Source organism: Mustela nivalis, assembly GCF_964662115.1.
Source record: "Mustela nivalis genome assembly, chromosome: 9".
NCBI classification, from domain to species: Eukaryota; Metazoa; Chordata; class Mammalia; order Carnivora; family Mustelidae; genus Mustela; species Mustela nivalis.
Window position 1 is genome coordinate 106,058,135 of NC_139028.1, and position 24,414 is coordinate 106,082,548.

A 24,414-nucleotide genomic window follows, 5' to 3' on the forward strand; every position below is an offset into this window, starting at 1 on the left:
AATAAAAATCAATTCTGTAACACATCAACCCTACTCACTGCTGTGAGATTCATATCCTTCCTTTCTTTATGTGACGCCACATGATGATTCTAATGCAATTGTTGTTCATAAGCAGATAAAATATCAGTAGTTTAGCCTTTGTTATTAATCATCCTTTCAATCTAACAAAGTTAATTAGATGTTTGTTATTTTTCATATAGTATGTCAGGGCTGGAGATATAAAAATGAATAATCCTAAAAAAGAGCAACAATAGCAACTTTTAATAACCTCTATGTGTTATTTTCACTATTTCAATACCGGAAATTAAATTTAAAATTCATTTAATATTTAAAAATAACAGCCAAATTTATTTCACAGGAGATAAAAAGAATGATAGCACTTATATAAAAGAATTAAGAGTTGTAGCAAAAATTAGAGAAGCACCAGCATGAGTATATGGGGACTGTGATAAATAAGAAACAAGTTTTATAAAGTTATGTTTTTGAGTTATAGTACAATCCATTTCCAAGTCATAGTACAATCCATTTCAGTAGGAATTTTTTGAGTGCCACCATAACATCTTTGTTTCTCAGACAATATATCATGGGGTTGAAGGTTGGCGTCACAATGGTGTAAAAAAGAGAAAGAAACTTGTCTGTTCCTGTTAAATTACTGGACTTGGGGCTCAAGTACGTTGTGGTGGCTGATCCAAAGAACAAAAGCACAACCATGAGATGTGAGGAACAAGTGGAGAATGCCTTGGCTCGCCCAGCGGCTGATGGCAACTTCAGGATGGTTGAGATTATTTTCCCATAAGATCCAAGAATCAACATAAAAGGAATAGTGACCACTAGAAGAGCAATGGCATAAACCAACATCTCAATCATAAAAGTATCCCCACAGGCAAGCTTAAGTACTGGAGGTATGTCACAGAAGAAGTGATTCAAATGATTAGACCTGCAGAAGGGTAGAGAGAAGATCAGGTAGGTGAACCCTATGTGTACTGGAATTCCAGTGACCCAGCAGCTAACTGCCAGTTGGATGCAGAGCCTGTTGTTCATGATGAGAGGGTAGTGTAAGGGGTTGCAAATAGCAACATACCTGTCGTAAGCCATTGTGGTCAGAATGAGGCACTCAGTGAATCCAAACACCAGAAAGAAATACATTTGAGTAGCACAGGCCAGAACGGAAATACTTCTATTTGGTCTCCAAAGATCTGTTAATAATCTGGGGGCAGTGTCTGACACATAGCATATTTCCAAGAAAGAAAAGTTCCTAAGGAAAAAGTACATGGGAGTCTGGAGGGAGGGATCGACCTTGGTTATTATGATGATGAGGCTATTTCCCATCAGAATAATCACATACATGATCAAAAACACTCCAAAAAGAAATTCTTGGAGGTCAGGAACATCAGAAAAGCCAAGCAGGATGAAATCCATTAATGGAGTCTGATTCCCTTGCAGAGGATTTTGTTCTGTGGATTCCATCTATAAACAAAATGATTTTGAGGCTTAGAATTCACTTCAATTGCTGGGCTCAGTTGCAGAATGGGACATATTAAATAGACGATTTCAAATCCACTGACAAAGGATAGATATTCAGCTTTTTTGCTTTTTTTTTTTGTTGTTTTGAATTTTTGATAATAAATTTCAAACATAATACCCTAATTCCAGTAGATAAAAACAGAAAGTAATCAACTCTAATCTTCCTGCTAATATTAATAGTATATTAATAACAAAACAAAAGCAAAAATGTCAAATATCCTATTCTCCTGTGTTAGTTAATACAGGACATACTCTAATGAGAAACGTGTCTCCTTCCTTGTCAATCAGGTATCTAATGCACTTGTATGTTTTTCTACCTATCATCTTTTTTATTTTTTAATTAACCTATAATGTATTATTTGTTTCAGGGCTACAGGCCTGTGATTCATCAGTTTTACACAATTCACAGCACTCACCATAGCACATACCCTCCACAATGTCCATCACCCAATCACGTCATCCCTCCCACCCCCAAATCCTCCAGCAACCCTCATTTTGTTTCCTAAGTTGAAGAGTCTCTTACAGTTTGCCTCCCTCTCTGGTTTCACCTTGTTTCATTTTTCCTCTCTTTTCCTGTGATCCTCTGCCTTATTTCTAAAATTCCACATATCAGTGGGATCATATGATAATTGTCTTTCTCTGAGTGACTTAATTTGCTTAGCATAATAGCCTCTAGTTCCATCCACATTGTTGCAACCAAAAATTTGATTATTTTATGTTTGGTTTGATGTTTCCCCTGTGACCTGCATCTCATATAACCACAGGTCAAGGTGGTCAGTAAGAATGCATAGCCAGGCCCAGCTCAGACCAGCATGGGATGTTCATTATCTGGGAAAGAGACTGAGACTCTGATCAGGAAAACAGGGAATATTGTCCAGTGTCCATGATAGAAAACCATTTCATTTAAGATATCATACACTGTTATATTAGAAATCATGCATGATGCATCATAGCAAGTCATATGTTTAGAATATAAAATAAATTATGTAAGATTTAGAATGTAAAATTAATTATCTAAGATTTGACTATAATATGTCCTTAAACCTACCATGGCCCCCCAAATCTTAGTAACTCTGCTTATATTCTAAATGGTATGACTTTGGGGATGCCTGGGTGGCCCAGTCGGTTGAGCGTCTGCCTTTGGCTCAGGTCATGATCCCAGGGTCCTGGGATCAAGTCCCACGTTGGGGTCCTTATTCAGCAGGGAGCCTGCCTCTCCCTCTGCCTGCTACTTCCCCTGCCCTTTCCTTCTCTCCCTCTCAATCTCTCTCTCTCTCTCCCTCTCTATTTCTCTGGCAAATAAATACATATATTTTTTTAAAGATTTTATTTATTTATTTGACAGACAGAGATCACAGGTAGGTAGAGAGGCAGGCAGAGAGAGAGAGAAAGAGAAGCAGGCTCTCTGCTGAGCAGAGAGCCCCATGCAGGGCTTGATCCCAAGACCCTGAGATCATGACCTGAGCTGAAGGCAGAGGCTTTAACCCACTGAGCCACCCAGGTGCCCCAATAAATAAATCTTTAAAAAAAATAAATGGTATGACTTTAGTAACAATTAGATAAGTTTAGGGTCTTTATAGGATAATTAAATAAGGAAAAGGAAAAATAAATTAGGCAAGAGAATTTGATCTTAGGGTTCATATACCTGATGCCAGACAAAATGGACATCCATTTTTGTGTACCCTTTCTTATCTCTGAGTTGCTGAATATATATAATACATATTATTGATATACACTATATTATTCATTTAAATATGTATTATGAACATGCCAATTGATATACATTTTGTATTATGAATATAAAATATCCAGTTGACCCTTGAGCAATGAATGCACCAATCCCTCTCCAGGCAGTCAAAAGTCTGCATATAACTTTTGACTCCCTCAAAATTTAATTGCTAACATCAATAATCGATTCACTCATTTTTTGTATATGTTTTATATGTTATATGTATCATCTACTGCATTCATGCAATGAAGACAGAGAAAAGAAAATGTTGCCAAGAAAATCATAAGGAAGAGAAAACAGTTATGGTGTGTACTGTAAATATCTGAGTAGAGTGGACCAATGACCTTCAAGCCCGTGTTGTTCAAGGGCCAAGTGTGTTCTAAATACCTACAGTTGACTAACCACCAGGAATCACAGGCCTAAAGGCAGAGTAGGTAGATCCCAGCCAGCTCTTTCAAGAATCAAACATTTTTCGTCCGCCTAAGTTAGGTCTCTGCCACGCAGTGCACCTTAGACCCCATATTCCTTTTTGTGACCTCCATCTAATCTTCATTAAGGCTAACCTTTTTCACAGATTGTCACATACTCTGAAACCCAGATTGCCATGGGTTTTGAAGTCTCTTTGTCAGTTTCCCAGGGTCCAAATTTGCCTTCCTTCCTCCACCGTATGGCTGCCCTTTCTTTTAAGACCTGATTCCTTTCACCTGTGACAGATCCCAGATGACCAAAATAGTATGCAATGCCTACTTTATATTTCCTTCTTCTCACTGATCCTAAATGTGTGGTTTATTAAGGATAAATACTGAGCGTCTTCACTACAAAGTAGACTAAGGACACTAATGACAAATAAATGAGCTCAATTTCCATCTTTACAGAGTTTACAGATGGCTGGGAAAGTGCATGGTCTATGAAGAGAGAATTACAAGGTGTTCTGGGAGCACCAGTCAATTTCTTATGAATATGGTATCTAATCTAGTACTTCATTAGATTTTAAGGTATCAGAGAAATCATTTTGTGATTTTTCACTTTTAAGTAAAAATAGTAAAGCATATCCCAGGAACAAAAAGGTCCTCGTGTGCTCCTCAGTTTCATATCCCAATAGCTAATCAATTTCTTGCATGGGTGAATGGTTTTTAAATATTTCTTCACAGGTAATGGCAAAACGAAGTTTTCCTACTGATCTCAGCAGTCATGTTGCATCCAACTAGATTCAAATTCACTGACCAAACAATCTCATGTTAAGTGACTTACAACAGAAATTAGGTATATTCTGGCAATATGTCCTTAGTTATATGACCAGAGTTCATTTTTCCTTGTTGGAAAGTATATGCTATAAAGATAACATGAAACCCAGGGAGCTGTCTTGAGGACTAAGCAGCTTGGATTGTATTAATCACTTTACTTAGACTCTATTACAAGTATCCTCCTCACTGTGTTTATCATTATGACTTAAATTTATATATTTTTTTCTTCTTTTGAATTTTGCTCGTCTTCCAACTTCTCTGGAGTAGAGCTTTCTTAATCCGGGGAGGAGAGGTTGTATGGGGTAGTATTTTACAGGAAAACTAAGATTCACAGTAGACTCTTCTATGCTGGATAGATGCTAACATAGAAATATTAGTAAATAAAGAGTTGAAGTTTTAAAATCGCAAAAGGCCATTCATTGTTAATAAAGAGAAGAGATCAATTTCAGAAAAGAAAGTAGCCAGAAAAAGTTATTGCTGAGGATGCTTTCATATATTAAATGGGATTTGAGTTAAGCTTTGAAATTTAATTTTGCTTATACATCTATAACAAAGCCTACTTTTCTTATTTGCTGAAAGTACAATGAAAAAGTACTGATGAGAGGGGGAAAAAAAAAACCTGAAAATAAAAGTCTAGTAAATTAAAGTGGGTTTCCCCCAGATATTGCTGCTAGTTAGTAAGAATGGGAATAGCTGTGGACAGTAGAGAGACCTGATTTTTTGAAATTCTTTTTATTATTGTGAGGTTTTGAACATTTATTATGTGTTAACCACCCTGTTAATGACTTTCCCCGTATTAGCTCATGTATTACATTCTGAATGAAGTAGGTACTGTTATTACTCCCATTTTGCATAAAGAAGGAGAGGCATACAGGGATTAAGTTAATGTGCCCAATGTCAGGAAGCTAGGATGTGACCTGACTTCAGACTCAGCCATGTAATGTCAGGGTCCATTTTCTTTTCTTTTCTTCCCTTCTTGTCTTTCTTTTCCCTTCTTTCCGTTTTTTTTTTCTTTTCTTTTCTCTTCTTTGCTTTTCTATGTGTTTATTATGATCAGTGATCCAGCATATAGACCATCATTAGTTTTTGATGTGGTGTTCAATGGTCCATTTTCTTAATCAAAACTTAATGGGCTTCATAGAACGGTGTGGTTGGTGACAGATTGTAGCTACACTTGTGATGAGCACAGAACAATGTATAGAGTTGTTGAATCACTATGTGGTGCATTTATAATTAATGTAATTTGTGTGTTTGTGTATCAACTGTATTAAAAAAAAACCTCAGTGGGTATATTTATTAATATATTTTTTTATTAAACAGGGTAAAATAATTAAAGCTTACCTTTTTAGTGGTGCCTGGGTGGCTCAGTGGGTTAAAGCCTCTGCCTTCGACTTGGGTCATGATCCCAGGGTCCTGGGATCGAGCCCCACATTTAGCTCTCTGCTCCAAGGAGAGCCTGCTTCCTTCTCTCTGCCTACCTCCCTGCCTACTTGTGATCTCTCTCTCTGTCAAATAAACAAACAAAATATTAAAAAAAAAATAAAGCCTACCTTTTTGTTTTATGAAAGAAACACTGTGTCACTCTTTTATAGAGACTGTGGTCTTATCTGATGTGACTTTTGGTTTTGAATAATTCAAGGAAAAAATTTCCAGCCATCCTTGTTTTTTTGTGAAACTTATACTTTACTTAGCTTGGTCAGTGGAGCTCTGGTAGAAAATAGCTCCTTATTCATTGAAGAACATCTTCTCTCCATGACATGTTGAATTTTTAAGCTCAACAATCTGTCGAGTAGTAACTTAGAGAGCAACCCAGGTTGTCTCTGATTGGATCAGTGCTGCCTTGAAGGTGTTGTCCCTATGGATATGATCTGTGGAACAGTAGCCTCCTGGCCACTCCTCTCTACTTTTCTCCCTAGCCTCTTCATCTTTGGAGAATAGAATAATTCCCCTACAAGGACATTCAAAGACTTAAAGTTGGTTTATATTTATGCACAAAATCTCAGAATACTAAGTTCAAAATTATTAAAATGCCATTTCTTAAACTCAAATAATGTGAGTGAAATTATCTAGATTCCATGCATCATCTAAATTGTTTACACGTGAAGGTCCTCTCTCTGCACATGCTATAGGTGGAATTTTTTAGTTACATAAAAACACATAAGAAAAAAAAAGTGAATTTTGACAAGAAGACTCATACACTGAATTTCAAGTTTTTCTATATTGTGAAGCTGAAGATGGGAAAATGATATCATGAGGGCTTTAATGCTATTAGGAGAGAAAGATAAATTTTTTTGTTGCTATAGTTTTCAACTTTACTATGTTAGAAATGGTGGCTTTACTTCTGTTTTTGTTTGAACTGTTTTGGCCAGCAAAAATAATTGCTCCAGTTGGCAGAAGTTGAACATTTGCCAGCATGAAAAAGCACTATTTAAAATAATGTTTAGCGGGTGCAGCTGGGTGGCTCAGAGGTTAAAGCCTCTGCCTTCAGCTCAGGTCATGATCCCAGGGTCCTGGGATCGAGCCCCACGTCGGGCTCTCTGCTTGGCAGGGAGCCTGCTTCCTCCTCTCTCTCTGCCTGCCTCTCTGCCTACTGTGATCTCTGTCTGTCAAATAAATAAATAAAAAAAAATTTTTAAATAATGTTTAGCGTAGCATAACATATTTTCTTAGTTTAAAACACAGGTGACAACAACATTTACATTTGTAAAATGTACACAAATGCCCTGGAATCAAGGATCTAAGGACAAGAAGAGAAGGAATTCAGAAATAAAAATGATATGGGTCATGTGTCATGGGATATGACACACTAGAGGAACACAGGTTTGGTAGTCTAGAGAGTACAAAGTTTTCTGTGCTTCATGTAGTGAATAGCACAACACCTTACGTGGTTAGATACTTATGAATGCTTCCATACATAAAGAAAAGCTGAATGTGTAGCTAATTATTTTGATAACATCAGTTTTTATAGAGTAAATTCTCCTCACATTGTTTCTAACCTTTGCTTGATATATAGAGCTCTAAAAATTGATTTAACATTTTTTAGTATATTCTTTGCTTTATTAAAGACATGGTGATTCACAGAGGTCCTTGTCCCCCATTATAGAAGTCCTCTGTAGTCCTTTTATTTCTTCTTTTTTTAATTGAAAACAAATAGATCACTTATTAATATCATTCATCATCACATGGATCCGTATATTTTTAATGCTATGGACAGAAAGCTAATTTAGTACTCATCACTAGAAATATCTTCATATATGTATTATTGGTATGAAAGATTTCCTATAAGCCAAATTGGTGACAAATAAGACAAATGTAAAACATTGCATTTTTTTTTTGATGGTGGTGGAATGTCAAATTTCACCATTGAAGAATTAGGGATATTTTCACATCAAATACATTATGCTCTGTGCATCTGAACAGATCAATAGTAGATAGCTACTTCATATAGGTCTCATATGAAGTTATCAGCCTATAGTAGGGGATAAATTTAACACACATACATTTTTTAAAGGGAAACATAAAAATTAAGAAATAAGAAAAGAATGTATGTTACAATTTTGTTTGCATGTTAGAAAAAAAACTCACTGACCATAGCCACTTAAAAATAAAACTTGTGTCTTGTCACTCTGCTTCTAATATCTGTTGGTACCATTTTATGAGCCTATGTAGGGTGTCTGTATTGGACCCTACCAGTGAAGGTTAAAGTTTGTGACTGCAATCAGCTGTAGAAATATCTTTAGCATTTGCTTCTTAAATATGACGTTCCTTTTGACTATTCTCACCAAATCTAGCATTTAGGATAATTCTGACACACAGTTCTCTTCTGCAATACATGATTTGGGCATGATAATGTTATGATGTGTGAAATCTAACCTCAATCTTTATTTTGCATGTTTTTAATGCTGCTTTTTCTGTTTCCAAACTAAATAAACCTTCTGTTTCCATATCCTCTCCAAATCTGTAACTTCTTTTTATCTAGCTGTTTCTCTCATCAGTATATAAATGAATTTGACACACTCTCAGCACAACCTTAGCTAATAAGTTATATTTTGTTAATTTTACTTTATAACACATGGTTAAAATGTTCATACAACTTCAGGAGGTTGAGGGTTTGGAGCCCAGTTTGGAAACTCAGCTTTTGACATAAATCTTTATCCAGTTGATCTTCTATTTGCAAAAACTCACCATGACCTGGTCCATATTCACTACCTTCCTCTTTAGGGAAGATCTGGGTGTAAAATTTTGTTAAGTTACTGAAATACATCAAGAATTCTTCTGAGACTTTGGAAGGGTACATGGACATACACAATGTTGTCACATTTAAGATTAAAATCACTGGATGCATGGGTGCCTCAGTGAGTTAAGCCTCTGCCTTCAGCTCAGGTCATGATCCCAGGGTCCGGGGATCCAGCCCCACATTGGGCTCTCTGCTCAGCGGGAAGCCTGCTTCCTCCTCTCTCTCTCTGCCTGCCTCTCTGCCTAATTGTGATCTCTGTCTGTCAAATAAATAAATAAAATCTTTAAAAAAAAAAAGATTAAAATCACAAAATTTAAAGAGAACCTTAAAGATAGTACACACCAATTCTCCAGTCAAAATAGTAAATTATAGGGATGCCTGGGTAGCTCAGTGAATTAAGCCTCTGTCTTTGGCTCAGGTCATATTCTCAGTGTCCTGCATTGAGCTCTCTGCTCAGCTGGAAGCCTGCTCCTCCCCTCTCTCTGCCTGCCTCTCTGCCTACTTGTGATCTCTCTGTCAAACAAATAAATATTTTTTTTTAATAGTAAATTATACCTAAGTTGAACAACAATGACCACACTTCTTCTTTCTGTCGCAACACATTCTATTTGATGTTTTCTATGTTTTCAATAAACGTACTTGTTTTAAGATTGTTTCTATAAAGCTGTATATTTCCATGAATTTATACATTTTCTTCTTTTTTAATTTTAAGATTTATTTATTTGTTTGGTGGGGAGGGGCAGAGAGAGAGGGAGAATCTCAAGCAGACTCTTCACTGAGTGTGGAGCCAGATGTTGGTCTCGATCTCATGTCCCTGAGATCATGACTTGAGCTGAAATCAAGAGTCAGAAGCTCAGTAGACTGAGTTACCCAGGTGTCCCAAAGCTATAAATTTTCAATACAGCTCTTTGTACATCTTTTCTATAGATTACATCTTCTCACATCAGCTCAATGAGTTTTTTAAAAAATATTTTCCCGTTCACCCAGCATTTTGGCATTATCTTCTTGACAAAATTTTACTTATCTCTATCCTCTGTAGGCTTATTATGAGTTAACAAAGTACCTTTTATTTTAGCAGTGTGAAATTAAATGAATTATTACTTCACTTGTTTCAGCACCTAGCCTTTACTTAATTATTGTTTACAAATGTATACCTGCCATTTTTACTGGATTAATGGAAATTATATCGTCCATGTTAAATTACGCTTAACAAAATAAATCCAAAATTATTCTTATACATAATATAAAACTGCACAGTTTTTTTTTTTTTTTTGCCCACATGCAGTATTTCAATAACAATAACTTTTCTTCTTTTGGTTGTTTATTTAGACCTATATGATTCTTGAATACTTATTCTTCATTATTTCCAACTTGTCTGCTCACTCAATAAAATAATTGGAAATCTCAGTGGTTTCACAGGTTAAATTTATTTTGAGTTAATGAAAATAAACCATTCTTGGTACATTTTTCACATAAATGTGTTGTACACTAGACAAAAAAATTATGATAATTAAAAATAGTTTTAGTAGTTTATGGGTTAAAGAAATAATCAGAATTTACATAAGAAACCCGTATTTAAGTAATTAAAAAGCAGACAAGACAATTAAGTGCGTATAACCCCCCAAATATAAAGTATTTGTAGACTCTGTGAATAAGAAAAAATAAGTGTAAAAAAGCTGCATTAGAGAGCAGAGAACATGACCTAAAATAGGATGTGTCTAAAAATCAAATCTCAGGATAACTGGATTTTCTCTCCCAAACATTCTTTCAATTATTAAATTTTACTTGAAAATATAACATCTAGTGGAAGGGATATATTATTGCCATTTACTTATGAAATATCTTGGTCTTAGTATATGATCCCACCAAATACTGGGGACAGGGAATGTGGAATGAATCTAGCCAGTGAGCAGCCAGTTGGTGCAGAAGATTGTAGGCAAGCTACTCAGAGGATGGACAAATGATCTCAGAGAACAAACTGTCATTCTGTTGCCAGATGTCCAGGCCAGGCAACCACTCAGAACCTGTGAGTGAGAGTAAAGCTCACAGGTGCGTAGACAACACTCATGACATCACAAACACCTGTCTGGGCAATTGAGAGATATCTATAAGAGGAAATCCATAAGCTTATTATAAAGAATATATGTCAGATTCATCCAATGAAAGTTGACCTACCTCCTATGGAACTATGCACTGATTAAACTCGGCAGCAGTTGAATGCATGTGTATGTAACTTGGTCCTATGTGTCAGCCCAAGAGAATGGAAGGGAAAGAAAGGTTAAACATTTTGAAGACCAGACAAGGGAATATGAGAGTTTTAACTGGTGCATTCTAATGAGATGATACCTTTACTGATATCCCATTTTGTACAAGCTCACATTTCTTTATTAATAAATATATGTATATGCAGAGATTGGTATGGGGGAAGAATATGGTGAGTTGATAGCTGCAATTAAAACTGTAGTCCTGAAATATGATTTAAGCCTCTCCCCGCTAAGATAATTCAATAAATTAAAATGTAAATCTATTTTAAATTCAAATTGTTTTACACATAAGTGATACATAACAATCTCTTACAAACCACAAATGGTGAAATAAAGATGCAGAAGAAAAATAAGTGAACAATTATAAATACTTTATATAGTTAGTTTAGTGTGATATTAGGACTTTTGATACTAAATACTGTGTCTCTTTCATTCTCTAACCAATATTTCATTAGAAATAATTTGAGAAAACCAAGCAAAAATAGACAATAATTACATGAAATCCCTGAGTCCATATATAAGACTGGTGAATCATTTGTACATAATGGGTCCCTGCACTCGAGAATTAAGAGAAAGCAATTACTTAGAAATATCCTAATGAAAACTGTAGGATTCAATCAACTTAGAAAATTCATTTAACACCTAGTTCAGAAAATTTACCAAGCATATCAGAGAAAGGAAGGGAACCTTGTCCTGGTAGTTACATTCCATAAAGCTTTCTTCACTTCCTTATTCCTGAGGCTGTAGATCAGAGGATTCAGCATGGGGATCACCACCGTGTAGAACACAGAAGCCACTTTGTCCTGATCCAGGGAGTAGCTGGAACTAGGTCTCAGATAGGTATAGATGGCAGTGGCATAGAACAGAGTTATAGCTGTCAGGTGGGACCCACAGGTTGAGAGGGCTGTGCGCCTCCCTTCCCCTGAATGCATACGGAAGATAGAAAAGAGAACGTAGGAGTAGGAAGTGAGGATGACCAGCAAAGCCCCAACCATATTCACACCGGCAAATGTGGAAAAGATGCTTTCATTCAGGTGTGTGTCTGAACATGAGAGCCTAAAAAGTGGAGGGCTGTCACAGAAGAAATGATGGATGACATTGGAACTGCAGAATGACAAGCTGCTCACATAACTTGTGTTAACCATGGAGTTCAAGAATCCTGCTGTAAAAGCCCCTGCTGCCATTTTGAGGCAGACAGTCCTGGACATGACCAGGGAGTAAAGTAGAGGGTTGCATATGGCCACATAACGGTCATAAGCCATTAACCCGAACAGGATGCACTCAGTTGTGGCCAAGGCAATGAAAAAGTAGAGTTGCAGAAAGCAGCCAGCAAAGGAGATGGTTTTCTCCTCTGATAACAGATCCACCAGCATCTTAGGGGTGATCGTGGAGGAGTAACTAACATCCACAAAGGACAGGTTAGCCAGGAAGAAATACATGGGTGTGTGAAGTCGGGAATCAATCCTGATTAAGAGGATCATCCCAACATTCCCCAGAACTGTAAGTGTGTAAATTACCAGAAAAAGCAAAAAGAGGACAATCTGTAGCTCCATCGTGTCTGCTAATCCCAACAGGATGAACTCGGTCGGTGAAGAGTGGTTTCTTCTGGTCATTAGTTGCACATATAGTATGCTTAAACTTGCATTAGGTGTAAATATTTTCCTTTCCTAAGTTTATAAGAAATAGAAATGTTAATGAGGTCATTCACCCATGGGGGAAAATCACAAAATAGGATAATACAAATCAGTAAATTGAGTGATGGAGGAAGAGTTAATTGGGCGATAAATAAACCAGCCTTTAAATTTAATGAACAAGTGTCTGAACTGAATCAAGATTGGAGAATCTCTCAACTCACTAGTGCAGGACCACACACTCCCATTCAGTTTCCCAAAAGCTACTTACATGATTCTATTGTCTCGGTACAATCTATGTCCAAATGAAAGGATAAAAATATCCTTGCTGACATCACTCTCATTCACTGAGCAGGTATGTGAGTTTAGCTCTATTTTTTTTTTTTCCTTTCCATTTATCCTCAAAACCACTCTGAATATTCTTCAACTCTAAAATTCATGCATTCCTTTCCAGAAATCACTCGTGAGTACTTTAAGCAGCCACCATACTGACCAATTCTAATAATCAGTATTTAGACTCCTATTATATATTTTAAAAATGATTTTCTTATGTTTTAAAAGTCATCCAAAAATCTGTTCTGATTACAAAGTTCACTTCCAAATAACATCCTTAGCAGGAGACATGCAACCTGTCCAACTCAGTGAGTTACAGTACAAAATCCTGTTCACTTTCTTCCCAGTGTCTTACCTGGGGAGTCTAGGATTTTCTTTTTTTATGAGATGTTCTCCAATCCAATGGAGTTTACAGAAAAAGGAAGAAAATTTCATTTTTAAAAGTAAATTAAATACAGTAGGCATTCAATTTACTTTTTTGTAAACATTTGAAATGGCTTGTGAGTAAATACACATTGCCACACTTTTATTTTGTTTTCATAAGGATGAATGAATAACCATGGGACTAGATTATAGGTAATTGTGAGTCAGACCTCTAGAGATAGACACTCCAGTCTCAAAAGTACACAGTATATGATCACAGGTAGATATATGGAATCAAACATTATATGGGGCTTGCATCACAAAGTAATTCCTGATCTCTTTGTTACTTTAAAAAAGTCTTAAGGGAAGTAAAAAAAAATAAGTAATAATACTTATAATTGGTTGTTGATACTGCTTCTCCCTTTCTATTTTTAGCTTATCCCAAATGGATACAAAATCCAGTACCAGGGTCGCCTGGGTGGCTCAGTGGGTTAAGCCTCTGCCTTCAGCTCTGGACATGATCCCGGGATCCTGGGATTGAGCCCAACATCGGGCTCTCTGCTCAGCAGGGAGCCTGCTTCCCTTCCTCTCTTTCTGCCTGCCTCTCTGTCTACTTGTGATCTCTCTCTGTCAAATAAATAAAGCAAAATCTTTATTTAAAAAAAGAAGAAAAAGAAGAAGAAAATCCAGTACCAAATTATTTTTCTTCCTTTGTTATTTTAGTAATTGAAAAAACATTCTTTCTGTTTCCTTTTGTGTGAAATTGCGTTTTTGCGTGTGTGTGTGTGTGTGTGTGTGTGCATGGACACACACACAATCCTTTGAGTAAGTGTATCTCTCCATTCAACTCTCTCTTGAGTGAAATTAATGAGAAGTAGAAACTACCTTAAGTGCACAATATTTAAGGAAATACTAAACCCTGGGCAAATAAAACAATGGATAAGAAAATGAACTCATGTTTTTATGATTTCAGAATTGTGTTAGATTTTGAAAATATTGCCTATGATTCTGTACCTAGAAGGGGATGAAATGACAGATTTTCCAGAATTACATACAAGGAAATCTAGGTGAAAAAAACTCATATGGGGGTTCATATGCATGGAGAGCCTATTTGCATTGATAACTCAAAACATATAGCTTTTTTCCATTTAAATCTTCAGTTAATTCTCCCTGCCAGTCTTTGAGGTTGACATTATTATTTTATGCATTTTGCAGCTGAAATTTTAGATAATTAAGTGACTTTTCAATAGACAAACTGTTAGAAAGTGGGAGAATCACTGGAACACAATCTTATCAGAAGAAAATAATACCGAGATACCTAATTTCCTTGACCCGTCCCCTTTTATCCTAATCACTTATATACACATACATGTTAATGTGAGTGTGTATGCACATCTTCTATTAAATACCTATTTGTTGTTTACAACTGTACACTTCTTATTTTCAATAGAGCAATAAAAATTACACTGTGCATGTTAGTTTACATTTAACAAACTAAATCAAAATAATTTGAATGCTCAGATTAAACTCTCTGTACACATTTTTTTCTGCCTAAATGCAGGACTTCATCTTCTAATAACATCATCCCATTCTCTTATGCTGTGATTTTGGATGTGTGTGATTGTTGATACTGATTTCTTCATTTCTCCCAAATTGCTTGCTTTTTTTTTTTCAACTTTGTGATGCTAACAGGTTTTGTAAGCTAGCCTCTCTTGGCCTCACCTAATCACTGATGAAAATCCTGGCCAAAACAAAGTCTAAATACATACAATTTAAACATCTTTCATTAAGTTTAGCAAATAAATTACTCAAAAATCATTAAATAAGACAATATTTTTGTTGACAACTATATATTTGGATAATGAATTTGAATTAAAATTCAACCAAAACAAAAGAATGAGGGAGACAGAAAAAGAGAAAAGCAATGACACAGTGTATCAAAGAGGCAAAAACACTATGAAATTCATGAAGAAGAGTTTAGTAAATATAGCCATGGACTTAAGACAAAAGAGAATGATAAATCACCACTCTATATAATAATGAGAAGTCTCAATGTTTTTGTAGTTTAAATTTATCTTGAGTTACATGAATATATATAATAATTGTACATTTTTACATAAATGCAATAAACAATAAATGAGAAATTAGGATACTTTAAAATGTTTTTATAAGTAGTTTTGATTAAAGAAATAATCAAAATGTACATAAGAAACATGTGTTCATCTTTGTCGTGTTCCTGATCTCATAGGGAAGCCTATCAGCTTTTCCCCATTAAGGATGATATTCACTGTGGGTTTCTCATGATAGATTTTATAACGTTGTGGAATGTTCCCTTTATCCCTATACTTTGAAAGGTTTTTATTCAGGAATGGATGCTGTGTGGCAGGACATAAAATCAATGTATAGAAATCAGTTGCTATCTTAACCCTAACAATGAAAATATAGAAAGGGATATTAGAGAATTGAATCCATTTATTATAGCAGCCAAAAACCATAAGATATCTAGGAATAATCCTAACTGAAGAGATAAAAGACCTGTACTCGAGGAAGTATAGAAAACACTCATGAAAGAAAGTGAAGAAGACACAAAAAGATGGAAGAGCACTTCATGCTCATGGATCAGAAGAATAAATATTGTTAAAATGTCTATACTGCCTAGAGCAATCTATACTTTCAATGACATCCAGATCAAAATTCCACCAGCATTTTTCAAAGAGCTGGAACAAATAATCCTAAAATTTGTATTGAACCATAGAGACCCTGAATTGTTAAGGAAATGTTGAAAAAGAAAAACAAAACTTGGGACATCATGTTGTCTGATTTCAGGCTTTACTACAAAGCTGTTATCATCAAGACAGCATGGTACTGGCACAAAAACAGATGCATAGACCAGTGGAACAGAGTAGAGAGCTGAGATGTGGACCCTCAACTCTACAGTAAAATAATCTTTGACAAAGCAGGAAAAAATATACAGTGGAAAAAAGACATTCTTTTCAATAAATGGGGCTGGGAAAATTGGACAGCTATATATAAAAGTATAAAACTCGACCATTCTCTTACATCATATACAAAGATAAACTAGAAATGGATTAAAGACCTGAACATGAGGCAAGAATCTATCAAAATCCTAGAGGAGAACATAGGCAGTATACTCTTCAACACTGGCCACAGCAACTGCTTTCAAGACATGTCCCCAAAGGCTAAGGAAACAAAACCGAAAACGAACATTTGGGACTGACTTCATCAAGATCAAAAGTTTCCCCACATCGATGGAAATAGTGAACAAAACAAAGAGGCACCCCACAGAATGGGAGGAGATAATTGCAAATGACACTACAGACAAAGGGCTGATATCTAAGATCTATAAAGAACTCCTCAACACACACAAAGAGTCACATCAAAAAATGGGCAGAAGACATGAACAGACACTTCTCCAATGAAGACATACAAATGGCTAACAGTCACATGAAAAAATGTTCATTGTCATTAGCCATCAAGGAGATTAAAATCAAAACCACATTGAGATTCCACCTTATATCACTTAGAATGGCCAAAAACAACAAGACAGTAAACAATAAGTGTTGGAGAGGATGTGGAGAAAGGGGAACCCTCTTACACTGTTGGTGGGAATGCAATTTAGTGCAGCCACTTTGGAAAACAGTGTGGAGATTCCTTAAGAAATTAAAAATAGAGCTACCCTATGACCCTGCAATTGCACTACTGGGTATTTACCCCAAACATACAGATATAGTGAACACTGAATCCCGATGTTCATAACAGCAATGGTCACAGTTGCCAAACTGTGGGAATAGCCAAAATGCCCTTCAACAACAATATGGTCCATATATACAATGGAGTATTATATGTCCATCAGAAAGGGTGAATACCTAACTTTTGTATCAACATGGACACAACTGGAAGAGATTATGTTGAGTGAAATAAGTGAAGAAGAGAGAGTCAATTAACATATGGTTTCATTTACTTGTGGAGCATAAGAAATAACATGGAAGACATTGGGAGATGGAGAGGATAAGTGAATTGGGGGAAATCGGAGGGGGAGACAAACCATAAGAGACTGTGGACTCTGAGAAACAAACTGAGGGCTTTGGAGGTGAGGGGGTGGGGGTAAGATGAGCCTGGTGGCGGGCATTAAGGAGGGCACATATTGCATGGAGCACTGGGTGTGGTGCATAAACAATGAATTTTGGAACACTGAAAAAAAATAAAATTCAAACCAAAAAATAAGGAAAGAAATGTGTTCAAAGAATTTAAAAAAGCATACGAGGTAATTACTTAATTATTGTTCTCAAAGTTGCAATTACCTGTAGACTCTGTCAAGGAGATTCAGTAATTTTGGAGAGGTTAATTAGAGAGCAGAGAACATAACCTCAAATAGGATATGTCTAAAACCCAAATCTCAGAATAACTGAATTTTATCTTCCATTATTTCTATTTGTAGGTTTTAAAAGAAATTAAAGCATTGAATGAGAGGAATATAATATTAGTATTTACTTGTGAAATATCTCCGTCTGATCTATGAATCTGTTAAATACCCAGCACAGAGAAAAGAAAGAATCCAGTCAAGGAGCCTACAGCTGATATAGAAGGATGTGAGGAACCCGTCACTTAGTCAAAGGGCAAATTATGTCTATGACAAGCTGATCGTTATCTGCAGGGTGTCCAGGGCCAGATAACCACCGTGGACCAGGCGAATGAGAGTATGGCTGATGGTTGCATAGAAAAAAACAATGACTTCACGAACACCTGTCTGGGCAAGTTCACTTACCTGGGTCATAGGAAACATTGGAATACATTTTGGACATCTTTGTGACAGGAAACAATGCATGTAATATCTACATACCAGAAGACATGGACATCACTACCTCTATCATGTGCAACTTCTGTGGAAAGGGTGAATGCCATGGGGAATTTCTGCAAAAACTATATGTGTTTCTGTCTCCTGTGCAAGCTTTGGTATCCATCAGTTTCTAAATAGCCAAATCCCTGTAACTAAATTAAATTTATTTGCAAATGATGAACAAACAATTTTTGAGCAGAAAATCCAAGAGTTTATTCTAAAGAATATAAATTAGATAATACACTGAACATTGACCTATGCCTTTGCATCTATGTACAGATTAAATTTTGCCACAGTTAAATGTGTATGTGGTATTCTGTTTATGTGTCAGGCAGGGAAAGAGAAAGGGAGAAAAGGCTTAGAAAGTTTTGAAGTGAAAAAAAGTTGAGTATGGAAGGATTACATGAAGATTTTATGGCCTTATATAACTAGTAATTTACCTTATGCCTCACTGTTACATATATTTGAATATTATAGACTAATTACTCAGAAAATATTCTAAAGAAAAACTGTAGTCTTGAAGCAGCCTTCAAAAGACAGGTTACTCTGTTTTGTTCAGAAATTCAACTGAACCACCACAGAAATGTAGAACTCCTGGTAGTTGCATTCCATAAAGCTTTCTTTACTTCCTTATTCCTGAGGCTGTAGATCAGAGGATTCAGCATGGGGATCACCACCGTGTAGAACACAGAAGCCACTTTGTCCTGATCCAGGGAGTAGCTGGAACTAGGTCTCAGATAGGTATAGATGGCAGTGGCATAGAACAGAGTTATAGCTGTCAGGTGGGACCCACAGGTTGAGAGGGCTTTGCGCCTCCCTTCCCCTGAATGCATACGGAAGATAGAAAAGAGAATGTAGGAGTAGGTGGTGAGGATGACCAGCAGACTTCCCACGATATTCACACCAGCAAATGTGGAAAAGATGCTTTCATTTAGGTGTGTGTCTGAACATGAGAGCCTAAAAAGTGGAGGGCTGTCACAGAAGAAATGATGGATGACATTGGAACTGCAGAATGACAAGCTGCTCACATAACTTGTGTTAACCATGGAGTTCAAGAATCCTGCTGTAAAAGCCCCTGCTGCCATTTTGAGGCAGACAGTCCTGGACATGACCAGGGAGTAAAGTAGAGGGTTGCATATGGCCACATAACGGTCATAGGCCATTAACCCGAACAGGATGCACTCAGTTGTGGCCAAGGTAATGAAAAAGTAGAGTTGCAGAAAGCAGCCAGCGAAGGAGATGGTTTTCTCCTCTGATAACATGTCCACCAGCATCTTAGGGGTGATGGTGGAGGAGTAACTAACATCCACAAAGGACAGGTTAGCCAGGAAGAAATACATGGGTGTGTGAAGTCGGGAATTAGTCCTGATTAAGAGGATCATCCCAACATTCCCCAGAACTGTAAGTGTGTAAATCACCAGAAAAAGCAAAAAGAGGACAATCTGTAGCTCCATCGTGTCTGCTAATCCCAACAGGATGAACTTGGTCGGTGAAGAGTGGTTTCTTCTGGTCATTAGTTGCACATATCGTATGCTTAAACTTGCATTAGGTGTAAATATTTTCCTTTCCTAAGTTTATAAGAAATAGAAATGTTAATGAGGTCATTCACCCATGGGGGAAAAGCACAATCTAGGATAATACAACACAGTAAATTGAGTGATGGAGGAAGAGGAAATTGGGCGACAAATAGACCACCTTTAAACTTAATGAACAAGTGTCTGAACTGAATCAAGATTGGGGAATCTCTCAAGTCACTAGTGCAGGGGCACACACTCCCATTCAGTTTCCAAAAGCTACTTACATGATTCTATTGTCTCGGTACAATCTTTGTCCAAATAAAAGGATAAAAATATCCTTGTTGACATCTCTTCATTCACTGAGCAGGTATGTGAGTTTAGCTCTATTTTTTTTTCCTTTCCATTTATCCTCAAAACCACTCTGAATATTCTTCAACTCTAAAATTCATGCATTCCGGGGCGCCTGGGTGGCTCAGTGGGTTAAGCCGCTGCCTTCGGCTCAGGTCATGATCTCAGGGTCCTGGGATTGAGCCCCGCATCGGGCTCTCTGCTCAGCAGGGAGCCTGCTTCCTCCTCTCTCTCTCTGCCTACTTGTGATCTCTCTCTGTCAAATAAATAAATAAAATCTTTAAAAAAAAAAATAAATAAAATAAAATTCATGCATTCCTTTCCAGAAATCACTCGTGAGTACTTTAAGCAGCAACCATACTGACCAACTCTAATTATCAGTATTTAGACTCCTATCATATATTTTAAAAATGATTTTCTTATGTTTTAAAAGTCATCCAAAAATCTTTTCTGATTACAAAGTTCACTTCCAAATAACATCCTTAGCAGGAGACATGCAACCTGTCCAACTCAGTGAGTTACAGCACAAAATCCTGATCACTTTCTTCCCAGTGTCTTACCTGGGGAGTCTAGGATTTTCTTTTTTTATGAGATGTTCTCCAATCCAATGGAGTTTACAGAAAAGGTAGAAAATTTCATTTTTAAAAGTAAGTGAAATATAGTAGGCATTCAATTTACTTTTTTGTAAACATTTGAAATGGCTTGTGAGTAAATACACATTGCCACACTTTTATTTTGTTTTCATAAGGATGACTGAATAACCATGGGACTAGATTATAGGTAATTGTGAGTCAGACCTCTAGAGATAGACACTCCAGTCTCAAAAGTACACAGTATATGATCACAGGTAGATATATGGAATCAAACATTATATGGGGCTTGCATCACAAAGTAATTCCTGATCTCTTTGTTACTTTAAAAAAGTCTTAAGGGAAGTAAAAAAAAAAATAAGTAATAATACTTATAATTGGTTGTTGATACTGCTTCTCCCTTTCTATTTTTAGCTTATCCCAAATGGATACAAAATCCAGTACCAGGGTCGCCTGGGTGGCTCAGTGGGTTAAGCCTCTGCCTTCAGCTCGGGTCATGATCCTGGGTCCTGGGATTGAGCCCAGCATAGGGCTCTGTGCTCAGCAGGGAGCCTGCTTCCCTTCCTCTCTCTCTGCCTGCCTCTCTGCCTATTTGTAATCTCTCTCTGTCAAATAAATAAATAGTAATCTTTATTTTTTTTAAAAAAAGAAGAAAATCCAGTACCAAATTATTTTTCTTCCTTTGTTATTTTAGTAATTGAAAAAAAAAAATTCTGTTCCCTTTTGTGTAAAATTGTGTTTTTGTGTGTGTGTGTGTGTGTGCATGGACACACACACACACACATCCTTTGTCTGAGTAAGTGTATCTCTCATTCAACTCTCTCTTGAGTGAAATTAATGAGAAGGAGAAACTAACTTAAGTGTGCAATATTTAAGGAAATACTAAACCTTGGGCAAATAATACAATGGATAAGAGAATGAACTCATGTTTTTATGATTTTAGACTTGTGTTAAATTTTGAAAATATTGCCTATGACTCTGTACCTAGAAGGGAATGAAATGACAGATTTTCCAGATCTACATACAAGAAAATCTAGGTGAAATAAACCTCATATGGGGGTCCATATGCATGGAGAGTCTATTTGCATTGAGAACTCAAAACATATAGCTCTTTTCTATTTAAATCTTCAGTTAATTCTCCCTGCCAGTCTTTGAGTTTGACATTATTATTTTATGCATTTTGCAGCTGAAATTTCAGATAATTAAATGATTTTTCAATAGACAAACTGTTAGAAAGTGGGAGAATCAACTGGAACACAATCTTAGCAGAAGAAAATAGTACCCAGATACTTAATTTCCTTGTCCCGTCCCCTTTTATCCTAGTCACTTATATACACATACATGTATAGTGTGTGTGTGTGTGTGTGTGTGTGTGTGCACATATTCTATTAAATACCTATTTGTTGTTTACAATTGTATACTTCTTCTTTTCAAGAGAGCAATAAAAATTACATTGGGCATGTTAGTTTACATTTAACAAACGAAATCAAAATAAATTGAGTGCTCAGATTAAACTCTCTGTACACATTTTTTTCTGCCTAAATGCAGGACTTCATCTTCTAATAACATCATCCCATTCTCTTATGCTGTGATTTTGGATGTGTGTGATTGTTGATACTGATTTCTTCATTTCTCCCAAATTGCTTGCTTTTTTTTTTTCAACTTTGTGATGCTAACAGGTTTTGTAAGCTAGCCTCTCTTGGCCTCACCTAATCACTGATGAAAATCCTGGCCAAAACAAAGTCTAAATACATACAATTTAAACATCTTTCATTAAGTTTAGCAAATAAATTACTCAAAAATCATTAAATAAGACAATATTTTTGTTGACAACTATATATTTGGATAATGAATTTGAATTAAAATTCAACCAAAACAAAAGAATGAGGGAGACAGAAAAAGAGAAAAGCAATGACACAGTGTATCAAAGAGGCAAAAACACTATTAAATTCATGAAGAAGAGTTTAGTAAATATAGCCATGGACTTAAGACAAAAGAGATAAAGAGATAAGAGATAAAGAGATAAATCACCACTCTATATAATAATGAGAAGATTCAAGGCTTTTGTAGTTTAAATTTATCTTGAGTTACATAAATATATATAATAATTGTACATTTTTACATAAATGCAATAAACAATAAATGAGAAATTAGGATAATTTAAAATATTTTTTAAATAGTTTTGATTAAAGAAATAATCAAAATGTACATAAGAAACATGTGTTCATCTTTGTCGTGTTCCTGATCTCAAAGGCAAGGCTGTCAGCTTTTCCCCATTAAGGATGATATTCATTGTGGGTTTCTGGAAAATTTTATAACGTTGAGGAATGTTTGCTCTATCCCTATACTTTGAAGGGTTTTTATTCAGGAATGGATGCTGTGTAGCCAGACACAAAATCTATGTATAGAAATCAGTTGCTTTCTTATACCCTAACAATGAAAATATAGAAAGGGAAATTAGAGAATTGATTCCATTTATTATAGCACCAAGAACCATAAGATATCTAGGAATAATCCTAACTGAAGAGATAGAAGACCTGTACTCGAGGAAGTATAGAAAACACTCATGAAAGAAAGTGAAGAAGACACAAAAAGATGGAAGAGCACTTCATGCTCATGGATCAGAAGAATAAACATTGTTAAAATGTCTATACTGCCTAGAGCAATCTATACTTTCAATGACATCCAGATCAGAATTCCACCAGCTTGTTTCAAAGAGCTGGAACAAATAATCCTAAAATTTGTATGGAACCATAGAGACACTGAATTGTTAAGGAAATATTGAAAAAGAAAAACAAAACTTGGGACATAGTGTTGTCTAATTTCAGGCTTTACTACAAAGCTGTTATCATCAAGATAGCATGGTACTGGCACAAAAACAGATGCATAGACCAGTGGAACAAAGTAGAAAGCCAATAATGGACCCTAACTCTATGGTAAAATAATCTTTGACAAAGCAGGAAAAAATATACAGTGGAAAAAAGACATTCTTTTCAATAAATGGGGCTGGGAAAATTGGACAGCTATATATAAAAGTATAAAACTCGACCATTCTCTTACATCATATACAAAGATAAACTAGAAATGGATTAAAGACCTGAACATGAGGCAGGAATCTATCAAAATCCTAGAGGAGAACATAGGCAGTAACCTCTTCAACATTGGCCACAGCAACTGCTTTCAAGACATGGCCCCAAAGGCAAAGGAAACAAAAGCAAAAACGAACTTTTGGGACTTCATCAAGATCAAAAGTTTCTCCACAGCAAAGAAAATAGAGAACAAAACAAAGAGGCACCCCACCTAATGGGAGGAGATAATTGCAAATGACACTACAGACAAAGGGCTGATATCTAAGATCTATAAAGAACTCCTCAAACTCAACACACACAAAACAGATAGTCACATCAAAAAATGGGCAGAAGACATGAACAGACACTTCTCCAATGAAGACATACAAATGGCTAACAGTCACATGAAAAAATGTTCATTGTCATTAGCCATCAAGGAGATTAAAATCAAAACCACATTGAGATTCCACCTTATATCACTTAGAATGGCCAAAAACAACAAGACAGTAAACAATAAGTGTTGGAGAGGATGTGGAGAAAGGGGAACCCTCTTACACTGTTGGTGGGAATGCAATTTAGTGCAGCCACTTTGGAAAACAGTGTGGAGATTCCTTAAGAAATTAAAAATAGAGCTACCCTATGACCCTGCAATTGCACTACTGGGTATTTACCCCAAACATACAGATATAGTGAACACTGAATCCCGAT

General features: G+C 36.1%; 3 protein-coding genes across 3 annotated transcripts in view; all 3 read right to left on the reverse strand.

Annotated features, from left to right (window-relative positions):
- LOC309840374 (uncharacterized protein) overlaps window positions 1-1,467 on the reverse strand; it is a gene marked incomplete at both ends in the record, with an annotated part of 45,677 nt that extends 44,210 nt beyond the window's left edge. The window contains one exon of the mRNA XM_082682427.1: window positions 520-1,467. Coding sequence (XP_082538553.1) covers window positions 520-1,467 — 948 coding nt within the window. The remainder of the gene's footprint in view (window positions 1-519) is intronic.
- Window positions 1,468-11,666: 10,199 nt separating this feature from the next.
- Window positions 11,667-12,611, reverse strand: LOC309872863 (olfactory receptor 5F1-like; the record flags this gene model as incomplete). The annotated part of the gene is made up of 1 exon (XM_082747829.1): window positions 11,667-12,611. The coding sequence occupies one exon, from the start codon at window positions 12,609-12,611 to the stop codon at window positions 11,667-11,669; it is 945 nt and encodes a 314-aa protein (XP_082603955.1).
- A 6,135-nt stretch (window positions 12,612-18,746) lies between these two features.
- LOC309840375 (olfactory receptor 5F1-like) lies at window positions 18,747-19,697 on the reverse strand (the record flags this gene model as incomplete). The annotated part of the gene is made up of 1 exon (XM_082682428.1): window positions 18,747-19,697. One exon carries the CDS (start codon window positions 19,695-19,697, stop codon window positions 18,747-18,749), a length of 951 nt encoding a protein of 316 aa, XP_082538554.1.
- Window positions 19,698-24,414: the final 4,717 nt, after the last annotated feature.